We start from the raw sequence: 12,532 nt of genomic DNA, 5'->3' as shown, positions 1-12,532 counted from the left end.
TTCCTCTCAGGGATTCACCCGTCAAATGTTCAGGTTGTAAAGCTTCCAGTTGAGCCTCCTTAATTTGTGTGGATAAGTGGGAATGGATAGTCATAGTCAGAGATTTGAATCTCTGACCAGTGTATTCTTTTCAACTAAGGGCGTCAGCTACTACATTGGCCTTGCCAGGATGATAACGAATTTCGCATTCCTAGTCATTGAGTAGCTCGACCCATCATCAATGTTGCATTTGAGCTCCATTTGATCGAAAATGTGTTGAAGGCTCTTGTGATCGGTGAAAATAGTACTCTTCGTTCTGTACAGGTAGTTTCTCCAGATCTTCATAGCAAATACTACTGCTCCTAACTCAAGATTGTGAGGTTTATAGTTTACTTCGTGTATCTTAAGCTGACGGGAGGCATGGGTAATAACCTTCCCTCTTTGCAGAAGAACACAACCACGTCCTTGATTTGATGCATCGCAATACACTACGAAATCTTCTATCCCTTCGGGGAGGGATAGTATCGGTGCGGTTGATATGTGCATAATTAGTTAATTATTTAGCACATATTCTTAATCATTTTTAATTAATTATGTGAATAATGTGGACAAAAGGTACTTAAAATGTTTTGAATTTTGTTTTCAGTCCGGAAGACATGCTTGGAAGTAAAAGGGAGCGAGGGAAAGCAATTGAAGACCAAAGAATGAAAATAAGAGACAAAAGACCACCTACTCAGCGAGTAGACGACTATACTCGGCGATTACACGAGGATGTTCCAGAAGATAGCTACGATTCCTGATTCAAGACGAATAACTATGCACCTACTTGGCGAGTTGGTCCTGCTACTCGCCGAGTACACCCTGTTTTGAGATATCTATAAAAACCTAATCTTTATCTAATGGGGCAACATTCCTGGCGATTTTTGAAGGTTAAGCTGCGAATAAGAGCCCTAGAATACGTTGAGGGACCCTAAACTTCAATCTTTTGAAGAATTCAAGCAACTAGGTTAATCCTATCACTTAGATTTAGGAATTGAATATGTTTGATCTAGTAAAACTTGTTTTTATGTTTGTTTCTACTGCAACTATGAACTAAATTCATTTTTGTTTCTGTTTGGGGAATACCAAGGAACTCCTATGGTTTAATTATTAGTTTTTGTTAGATTGTTTATTGGTGATTTATTAAATTAAGTTTGTTAAAGAACCTTATGCATTAATCACTACTATTTTCTGTTAATTGGAAGACAACTAGGCTGCATGAACATCTCTTAGTTGTTAACCTCATATGTCTATGTGAACACTAAACCATATGCTTAGAAGTAATGATTATGAAACTAAGATTAATAAGACAATAGGAAGATTAATGTGTCAGCTTGTTTGAGAAACCATCAAACAAGAGGTTAATTGAATTAGTAACTTAATTGACCACTACAAATCTTATTTAATCCAAATCATTAATCTAGGGAATTAATTAGTTTAAACACTTGATCACCGCTTAAATTAGTTAATTGTCTAAGGGTTAGGAGTAATGAACATGAACCTAACCATTATAATTGGTAACCAATAGCAATTAATCTATCATAAATACGAATAACCATAGGAGTGAATTGGTTGAACCTAAATAGAAACATCTTTATCAAATTTGGTGAAATAGTTGTTGCTTTAGTTATTTAGTTAATTTAGTGTGCCTAAGTTTCTAGTCTTGCAAAACTAGAAGAAACCCCTTTTACTTTTATTAGTTGTTTTAGTTAAAATTAGTTATTAGTTTAATTTTCCGTTCCCTGAGTTCGACACCTTACTTACTAATCTATACCACTAAAAGACAGGTTCACTACCTTTGTGTGCTAAATTTATTAATAAAAAGTAGGGATAAAACAAGTGCATATTACACACATCAAGTTTTTTGGCGCCGTTGCCGGGGAACGGTTCTAAATAATTAATCTAATTCCTAATTTTTTCGATCCTTTGTGTGAGTTTACTTGCATAGAGTTCATTTATTGCAATTTAGTAATTAGTAATTAGGTTTTAGCATCTGTTTTAGTTTTACTATTAAGTTTAGAATTTTTTTCAAAATATCACTGATACTCGCCAAGTGCAGTCGCACCTACTCTGCGAGTAGCAGTTTATTTAGCAGTTAATTTTTAATTTTTTTGAGTACATTTTTTTTGTTCTTTTTACGCTTTTATTCTATTTATTTCAGGACTTTCATGACCAGAGGATCAAACACACCACTGGTACCCCCCGTTTGAAGATCCCGAATCCGCATTGAAAAGGAACAAAGGAAAGGACGTGGAGAGTTCAAGTACACCAAAGAAGTCACCTTTGTCCAACTTGAAGACCGTTTTTGGGAAAAAGAAGAGCAGTAAATCAGGAGCATCTAGCGCCTCTTTGATAACCGAAGAACCAATTCAAGAAGATATCGGGTACGAAACCAAGGAAGAAGAGGAGCCTATGTACGAGCACGAAACGGAGTCCGAGGAAGAGTTAGCTTTCACAATGGCTAACATTGATGAAATCCCCATGGAAGAATGGAAGAAGAGGATGCGCGACGACAATGGCCCGGGACTTGTGCAACCCGCAATTCCCGCAACTGCTACCTTCGAGCTAAAGGGTCATATCCTAGCTTCACTCAAAGAAATACTTTTTTATGGGAAAGATCATGAAGATGCCTACAAAAATTTGGATGAAGTCAATGATGTAGCTGATTACTTCAATATTCCAAATGTGACCCGCGAGACTCAACTACTTCGTATGCTTCCGGTAACATTCAAGGGTGCTGCCAAAGACTGGCTCAAGCCACTTCCCCTTGGATCAGTCACTACTTGGACCAAGATGAAGGAAGAATTCATTGATCACTTTTGCCCACCTTCTAAGATAGCCAAGCTGAAGAAGGCCATTGCAAACTTTGAACAACAAGCTGGAGAGTCGCTATATAAAGCATGGGAGAGGTACAAGAGTATGCTAAGAAATTGCCCACACCATGACCTAAACAGCCAGCAAGAAGTCTCCATCTTCTATGATGGAGTCAATGTCACAACTAGGCAGTTACTAGACTCGCAAGGCCCACTTAGAATGAAGCCGCCCCCGGTGATTAAAGAATTGATTGAAGAATTCTCTAAACACTCTAGAGAATACCATAACCCTAGACATGACATCACTAGGGGAGCCGCTTATGCTGCTACTGAAGACTTATCCGCAGTCATGGGTATGCTAAAAACCATGGATAGGAGAATGGATAAAATGGATCAAACGATCCATGCTATTCGGGTGGGTTGTGAAAACTGCAATGGGCCTCACCTCACTAGAGACTGCGATTTGGATGAGAATGGCAACAAGAAGGCGCAACTGTGTTACTCGAGTGGAGACCGATATGATGAAGATTGGCGCAAACAAAAGAAAGAGTGGGTTCCTTATGACGAGTACAAGAAAGCCAAGGAGGAGAAGTATAGACAAAAAGGGAGAGGGTTCTACCAAAAGGAGGAGCCGGTGCAAGAAAGGAAGCCAAGCTAGGAAGATATGCTCACTAAATTTGTAGTTGCTTCAGAAAAAAGGCATAGTGATCATGATGCTGCTATTCAAGAAACAAGAACCATGCTCAGGAACCAGCAAGCATCTATCCACAATATAGAAACACAGCTTGGGCAACTTGCTCAACAACTTAACCAAAGGTCATTGGGTGAACTTCCTAGCAAAACCGAAAATAACCAAAAATAACCCACCATGCTCAGGAACCAGCAAGCATCTATCCACAATAATCACTCCCCTGGCACCCATTCGGACAGAAGCACCCAAGGACTCACAGAAGGATGAAGCGGAAAAACCAGCAGAAAACCACAAGTTACAATCTGAGAGTCCTACTCGCCGAGTAGCGCCGATGGACTCGGCGAGTACACCATTAAAAACCTGTGAGCAATCTCCTAAAAAGCCTTACCAGCCTCCAATGCCATACCCAGCCTGAGCCAAGAAAGAGAAGCACGAAGAGGAATATCAGAAGTTTCTAGACCACATTAAGACCCTTCAAATCAACATACCTTTCATTGAAGCCGTCATGCAAATGCCCAAGTATGCAAAGTTCCTTAAGGAACTTCTCACCAATAGAAGAAAGATGGAAGAAGTGAAGAAGGTAGTGCTTAATGAGAACTGCTCCGCTGTGATGCTAAATAAGCTACCAAAGAAGAAGGGTGATCCGAGGAGCTTGACTTTATCTTGCCAATTTGGCAACTTGGCTGCAATTCATGCCTTAGCTGATTCTGGAGCAAGTGTGAACCTTATGCCATACTCATTCTTTAAGAAGCTGGACCTCCCAGAGCCAAGGCCAATTCGCATGGCAATACATTTGGCGAACAAGACAGTCACCTTCCCAAGAGGCATATGCGTAGATTTACTAGTGAAAGTGGATAAATTTGTTTTTCCTGCTGATTTCATCATTCTAGACATGGAGGCGGATCCACAAGTACCAATCATCCTTGGAAGGTCCTTCCTCAACACGACCAACGCTATAGTAGACATGAGAGACTCAAAGCTCACCTTGGGGGTCGGGGACGATTCAGTGACATTCGGGGTGGACCAAGCTATGAAGTCTTCTAGGAGCAGTGACGACACGACATTCTCAATTGACATGCTTGATGAACTATTGGAGGAAGACATACCTGAAGATTCCAGCAAGTTTACAGCTTTAGATGAAGCATTTGATCCAGAAAAAGATTTAATAGAAATTGAAAGACTGTTGGAAGAAGCAGAGTATGAAGAGCTAATGAAGCAATCTGACAGTCCTACTCGCCGAGTAGGGCCGATCTACTCGCCGAGTATATCTGAAGAAAAGCCAGAATTTGTGAATGCAACCACCAACTCGCCGAGTACCTTACCTGCACTCGGCGATTCCATCACTCAGAACCAACGAACAGAGCTCAAAACGTTACCAGACCATTTGGAGTATGCTTTTCTGGAAGAAGGCAATCAAAAGCCAGTAATCATAGCCTCTGATCTGTCCAAGTGTGAAAAGGAGGAGCTAGTGCAAGTGTTGAAGAAGCGGAAACGGGCCATAGCATGGAGCATCACCGACATCAAAGGAATAAGCCCATCCTATTCCTCTCACAAGATCAATCTAGAAGAAGGAGCAAAGCCGGTGGTACAACACCAAAGAAGGTTGAACCCGAACATGCAAGAAGTAGTCAAGAAGGAAGTGGTCAAACTCTTAGATGCAGGAATCATTTACTCCATTTCCGATAGCCCATGGGTGAGTCCGGTCCAAGTGGTGCCCAAGAAAGGAGGGATGACGGTCATAACCAACAAAAAGAACGAGCTAATCCCGACACGAACAGTAACCGGTTGGAGAGTGTGCATCTATTATCGAAAGCTAAATGATGCCACTCGTAAAGACCATTTTCCCCTACCTTTTATTGATCAAATGTTAGAAAGACTATCGGGCCATAACTATTATTGCTTTCTAGATGGATTTTCGGGTTATTTTCAAATACCCATAGACCCAATGGACCAAGAAAAGACCACATTCACATGCCCAAGTGGGACTTTTGCCTATAGACGCATGCCTTTTGGGCTATGCAATGCACCTGCGACTTTTCAAAGGTGTATGATAGCTATATTCCACGATATGGTGGAAAAATTCATGGAAGTTTTTATGGATGACTTTTCCGTTTTCGGATCTTCTTTCCATGACTATCTCACAAATCTTGACTTAATGCTTGCTAGGTGTGAGAAAACCAACTTGGTCCTCAATTGGGAAAAATGTCACTTCATGGTCAAGGAGGGTATAGTTTTGGGCTACAAAGTTTCCAAAAAGGGAATTGTGGTGGATCGGGCAAAGATTGACACCATTGCCAAATTACCCCCACCAACTAATGTGAAGGGCATTCGGAGTTTTCTAGGACACGCAGGTTTTTACCGACGTTTCATAAAAGATTTTTCCAAAATAACTAGGCCTCTAACACAATTATTACTCAAAGATGCACCATTTAATTTTACTAAAGAGTGTTTAGAGGCATTTGAATTTTTAAAGGAAAAATTAACTACCAGATCATTATTACACCAAATTGGAACTTACCCTTTGAGATTATGTGTGATGCTAGTGACTATGCATTAGGAGCTGTCGTTGGTTAAAGGGTTGATAAGCACTTTCAACCCATATATTATGCTAGCAAGACTTTAAACCCAGCCCAAGAGAATTTCACCACCACTGAAAAAGAGTTGTTAGCTGTGGTGTATGCTTTTGACAAATTTCACCCTTACTTGGAATTATGTAAAACTACTGTTTTTACTGATCACTCGGCTATGAAGTATTTGTTTTCCAAACAGGATTCTAAGCCAAGACTGATAGGATGGGTGCTACTTCTTCAAGAATTCGACATAGAGATACGAGACAAGAAGGGAATGGAGAACGTAGCAGCTGATCACTTGTCCAGGCTAGAGAACCTGCAATTGCAAGAAGACAAAGATGGAGACAACTTTCCGAACAAATACATTATGGTGTCAGTGGGAGAAGAGCCATGGTTCGCAGACATAGCTAATTATTTAGCTACAAAATACATTCCGAAGGACTATAGCAGTCAACAAAAGAAGAAATTCTTTGCTGAAATAAAATATTACTTTTGGGACGACCCATACCTCTTCCGAAGCTGTGCGGATGGTATCATACGAAGATGTGTGTTCGGGAAGGAGAGCCGGAGAATACTAGAGCATTGCCATAGCGGGCCCACGGGAGGACATCATGTAGCACACTACACTGCAAAGAAGATCTTTGACATTGGGTTTTATTGGCCTACAATCTTTAAAGATGCAACCAAATTTGTCAAAGAATGTGATGCTTGTCAAAGAGTGGGAAACATTTCATCTCGAAATGAAATGCCACAACATAATATCCAAGTGTGCGAGGTGTTTGATATGTGGGGAATTGACTTCATGGGACCTTTTCCCAAGTCCAAAGGGAACAAGTACATACTAGTAGCGGTCGATTATGTATCAAAATGGGCGGAGGCACAAGCGTTACCAACAAACGATGGACGGGTAGTGGTGCGATTCTTGAAGAAGCTATTTTCACGCTTTGGCGTTCCGAAGGCCTTAATCAGTGACCGAGGCACACATTTTGCCAATGATCAATTGGAAAAGGTGCTAAAGAAATATGGCGTTACCCATAAGTTCTCCACATCATACCATCCACAAACTAGTGGAAAAACCGAAGTGACAAATCGAGCCTTGAAGCGAATTTTAGAGAAATCGGTGGGAAGCAACCGCAAGGAATGGTCGGATAAGCTAGATGATGCGTTATGGGCCTTTCGTACAGCTTTCAAAACACCTATTGGTACTACACCATATAGGTTAGTTTATGGAAAGAAATTCCATTTACCGGTCGAGCTAGAGCATAAGGCGTATTGGGCTTTAAAGAGGTGCAACTTCGACATGGAAGAACTAAAGAGCAACCGGTTGATGCAAATGAATGCCCTTGAAGAGCTAAGGAATGATGCATACTCTAGTTCTTGGCTTTATAAAGAGAAGACCAAGAAATGACATGATAAAAGGATTAAAGATAAAGAAATCCATGAAGGCCAAAAAGTGTTGCTTTTCAATTCACGATTAAAACTTTTCTCGGGCAAACTCAAATCAAGGTGGGATGGTCCTTTTCTGGTGAAGACGGTGTTTCTACATGGGGCTATAGAGTTGTTATCAAGAGATGGCACGCCTTTCAAAGTCAATGGTCATAGAGTAAAAAAATATGAAGAAGGAGTCCCCCGGAATGAAGGATTGGAAGAGTTGCTGCTGGGAGGGATTGCAACTACATAGATGGGGAGGAGTCCAGCTAATGATTCCATAAAAAAAAGCGCTTCTCGGGAGGCAACCCGAGTCTCAAGTTTGCATTTTCTTTCCTTTTCTTTATTTTCACAAATTTTCATTTTTCTTCATCTACTTTTATGCGAATAACTGCTTGAGGACAAGCCATGCTTAAAGTGTGGGGTGGATGGTTTAAAAACATGAATTAATACACTAATTTTTCTAAATACACAAAAATTTTCAATCTGTGACATTTACTCGCCGAGTAGAGTCGTGTACTCGGCGAGTAGATGCCCGGTTCAATTAAGATGTTGTTCAAAAGCACTTCTACTCGGCGAGTAGACCCATTCTACTCGGCGAGTAGCCAGTTTAAAAAGAGTGAAACATAAATCTGTAAAAAAGGTTTTTTTTCACCATTCCATCCCATTACTCGCCATGCAGTATCCTCTCAGCCATCTTCAAAGTGCTTTCAAGATTTCTTCAATTTTCTACTCAATTCTCCCTATTCAAGCAAAAAGGTAGCATGGCAAGAAGGGGTCAATCTTCGCGAGGGGGAAGCCATGGTGATATGCCATGGCTATCTTTTCAACAAATTACTTCCAAATCGTCAAAAACAAGAGCTCTAAACAGACTGGAGGCAATTAGGCAGAAGGAAATTCACCTTCTAAATGCAGTGGATTGGGGATGGATGGGAAATGTTGGTTTGGAAGAAGAACTCACCCCGTACTTGGTAAAGGATTGGAATTTGGGATATGCCAACATCACTTGTGATGGGTGGTTACAATTATTTAAGATCCAAGAGCCGGTTTACGCTGAGTTGTGCTTGGAATTTTTTGCTACCATCTCATTTCGAGGTGGTAGTGAGTTCTATAATCCTAACACAATCTCTTTCTCTTTGGGCGGGGAGCCGCGACAATGCAGCATGGTGGAGTTCTCATGGAGGTTGGGTGTTTATGACCAAGACATGGTGATGACGGACTATTTTGAAGCTTTCTTGGAAAATTGTTACAAAGAACTTCCCGAGGAGGTGGTGACGTCTACATGGTGGAACACAATTGCCAATTGAGTCTACATTCCCTCCACCGCGCAAGAAGGTCACATTCGTTCTCCGATCCACCGACTCATTCACCGGTTTATGGTTAGTACGATAAACATGCGGAAGGATGGGGACAAAGTCCCCACCCTTGACATCTTCTACTTGTGGAGCATCATCACTCCAGACGTTTTTTGCAACCTTCCTTACTCCATTGCCAAATTCCTTGCTGAGGGGGTGGTCAAAGAGAAGATTAATTCAAAGATAAATGGAGGCATGTTTATTACCTGACTTGCCAAGTCATTTGGGATCTTGGATTTGCCACAAGCTCAAGCACTAACGGTTATCCACCCTCCACCATTCAACAATGCACTTTATAGGAGGGCACGGATAGTTGAAAAGTTTGGTGATTCCTTCACTATTCCACATGAAGTTGAGCCGGCGGTCCCCGAGGAGCCGGGAAGGCGGGTCCGACAAAGGAGCGAACGGGTGCGGGAAGATCCACCGGTTATTCCGGTGGAGGACAATGATGGTTGGAACCAAGTAGAGTACCGACACTACTTGGATGATATTGGGCGAGGGGTGAACTACACTAATCAATTTTTCGAGTACCTCTTTCAACAAATGCAAATTGCCCCGAGACCTGGACCCGACTATCCCTATATGATGAATTGGTATGAGAGGATGCGAAGAAGAGATGGAGAGGGAGGAAGTGGAGCAGGAGGAGCTGGAATGGATGATGAAGATTGAAGATTTTTTTTTTGTATATGTTTTATGCTTATGATGTTTTGTTCTAGACAATTGTTAAACACTCTGGATTTTTAAGGTGGTTGGATTATTAGTGTCACTGTTAGTTGTTTTTTTTTTTCTTCAGGGATTGAAGATAGGGAAGCATACTAACTAGTGAGGGTCAAGAAAGGAATGAGAAATTTTTAAGCAATTATGGAGTCTTGTCCTTAGGATTGAGTCCGTGAGAGTCGAGGGTCATAGGGAGTGTTGCTGCTGAAGGAATTCGAGTGAGGGTAAATTTACATTTCCGATTTCAACACCAAAGTCGAGAGAAGCAGCGACTAGAACAATTTTGGAAAAACACTCACTACTCGCCGAGTGCACAAATTCTACTCGGCGAGTAAGTTCGATATTACACGATCTTATTTTGCATCAGGGCCTACTTGTCGAGTCCACGAGCCTACTCGCCGAGTAGCCTGCTACTTTTGGATTTTCAGAATTGCTTTGACCACTTTCACTGCAACATTCATACACTCTTTGCGAGGGATTTCTACTGGAGACTTTCTAATGACCTTGTTCCGTGGAATTTTCGAGCTGTCAACCACACGAGACGCATGACACCCGTGCCATGGATGAGCTGTTCCCATGGCTAAAGTCAATTGAAGAAGGAGCTGAAGAGGAGAGTGTCAACCTATCGGCTGCTACCCCAGGGGAGTTAGTTCCAATTCTCTCTATATTTGCATGTTTATTTTTGCATAGTATGCAATGAGGGCATTGCATAAAATAAGTGTGGGGTAGGGGGTTAGTCACATTTTAGAAAATTTAGAATCTTAATTTAGGCTAATTTTAAAAAATTGTTGCATACCAAAAATATGACTTAGGGATTTAATTTAGAAAATTTTGGTAAAAGAAAATTAGGATTCCATGTTAGAATTATGTTGATAATTGCATGAAAACCCAAATGTTTAGTTAAGCCTATACACGTTCTAGTGCATTTGTGGCTTCCTTATTTCAGTGAAATCATGAGACAAACACACAACCTTGCTCAGCCTGAGGGATGGAATACGTTTAGCAGCCTAAACCTGAAATGTATCCAGGAAAATTGTTATCATTAGCCAATAAAGGTTGAGATTGAGCGTCCTTTCTTAAGCATGTAGGGATTTGAGTGAAAAAAGTGAGGAATACATGTAAAAAAAAAGAGAGAATTACTAGAAAAGTTGTAAGAATTTTGGAGCAAATAAAGTGAAGACCGAAAGATCAAAATTCCAAGAAATCCAAAAAGTTGAAGATACCAAAAATCAATCAATACAAGGTGGTGAATTCAAAGAGATCAAAGATCAAATTATCAAGGAAGTGAAGAATTCAAAGAGCTCCATAGTGGTATCGAAAAGTTGTAATTCTAGATTATGTATGCTTGGGTTGCTCAATTAAAAATACCTTGAGGATAAAGAGGTTTTCTGAGGATGAATTCGGAGGGTTGAATAAAATGAGCATAGTTCGGGGTGAGTGGGCGAATGTTTATGAGGATTGTGAGTATTTGAAGTATGGGGGGTTTTTAGGAAAATTTTAGACACAAATGCATGCGTTGCGGTCTTGGCATAATGGCTGGGTTAGATTGGAGTTATTATATGTGATTTTAATATGCTTAAAATTTAGTTATTCTTGGGGGCAAGCAAAAGTCAAGTGTGGGGTATTTTGATATGTGCATAATTAGTTAATTATTTAGCACATATTCTTAATCATTTTTAATTAATTATGTGAATAATGTGGACAAAAGGTACTTAAAATGTTTTGAATTTTGTTTTCAGTCCGGAAGACATGCTTGGAAGTAAAAGGGAGCGAGGGAAAGCAATTGAAGACCAAAGAATGAAAATAAGAGACAAAAGACCACCTACTCGGCGAGTAGACGACTCTACCCGGCGAGTACACAAGGATGTTCCAGAAGATAGCTACGATTCCTGATTCAAGACGGATAACTATGCACCTACTCGGCGAGTTGGTCCTGCTACTCGCCGAGTACACCCTGTTTTGAGATATCTATAAAAACCGAATCTTTATCCAATGGGGCAACATTCCTGGTGATTTTTGAAGGTTAAGCTACGACTAAGAGCCCTAGAAGACGTTGAGGGACCCTAAACTTCAATCTTTTGAAGAATTCAAGCAACTAGGTTAATCCTATCACTTAGATTTAGGAATTGAATATGTTTGATCTAGTAAAACTTGTTTTTATGTTTGTTTCTACTCCAACTATGAACTAAATTCGTTTTTGTTTCTGTTTGGGGAATACCAAGGAACTCCTATGGTTTAATTATTAGTTTTTGTTAGATTATTTATTGGTGATTTATTAAATTAAGTTTGTTAAAGAACCTTATGCATTAATCACTACTATTTTCTGTTAATTGGAAGACAACTAGGCTGCATGAACATCTCTTAGTTGTTAACCTCATATGTCTATGTGAACACTAAACCATATGCTTAGAAGTAATGATTATGAAACTAAGATTAATAAGACAATAGGAAGATTAATGTGTCAGCTTGTTTGAGAAACCATCAAACAAGAGGTTAATTGAATTAGTAACTTAATTGACCACTACAAATCTTATTTAATCCAAATCATTAATCTAGGGAATTAATTAGTTTAAACACTTGATCACCGCTTAAATTAGTTAATTGTCTAAGGGTTAGGAGTAATGAACATGAACCTAACCATTATAATTGGTAACCAATAGCAATTAATCTATCATAAATACGAATAACCATAGGAGTGAATTGGTTGAACCTAAATAGAAACATCTTTATCAAATTTGGTGAAATAGTTGTTGCTTTAGTTATTTAGTTAATTTAGTGTGCCTAAGTTTCTAGTCTTGCAAAACTAGAAGAAACCCCTTTTACTTTTATTAGTTGTTTTAGTTAAAATTAGTTATTAGTTTAATTTTCCGTTCCCTGAGTTCGACACCTTACTTACTAATCTATACCACTAAAAGACAGGTTCACTGCCTTTGTGTGCTA

At 39.9% G+C, this 12,532-nt stretch overlaps 1 protein-coding gene and 1 non-coding gene across 2 annotated transcripts; one reads left to right on the top strand and one right to left on the bottom strand.

Moving 5' to 3' along the window:
* Positions 1-2,859: 2,859 nt before the first annotated feature.
* On the bottom strand, positions 2,860-2,966 carry LOC145038193 (small nucleolar RNA R71). The gene has a single exon (XR_013679255.1). It is a non-coding gene; the product is annotated as a small nucleolar RNA R71 (small nucleolar RNA).
* A 1,337-nt stretch (positions 2,967-4,303) lies between these two features.
* On the top strand, positions 4,304-7,500 carry LOC145035635 (uncharacterized). The gene is made up of 3 exons (XM_078984149.1): positions 4,304-5,107; positions 6,292-6,485; positions 7,311-7,500. The coding sequence occupies exons 1-3, from the start codon at positions 4,304-4,306 to the stop codon at positions 7,498-7,500; spliced, it is 1,188 nt and encodes a 395-aa protein (XP_078840275.1).
* The last annotated feature ends 5,032 nt before the right edge of the window (positions 7,501-12,532 follow it).

Source organism: Lactuca saligna, chromosome 3, assembly GCF_052625555.1.
Source record: "Lactuca saligna cultivar CGN05327 chromosome 3, ASM5262555v1, whole genome shotgun sequence".
Taxonomy (NCBI): domain Eukaryota; kingdom Viridiplantae; phylum Streptophyta; class Magnoliopsida; order Asterales; family Asteraceae; genus Lactuca; species Lactuca saligna.
This window is presented reverse-complemented; position numbering and strand designations above follow the sequence as displayed.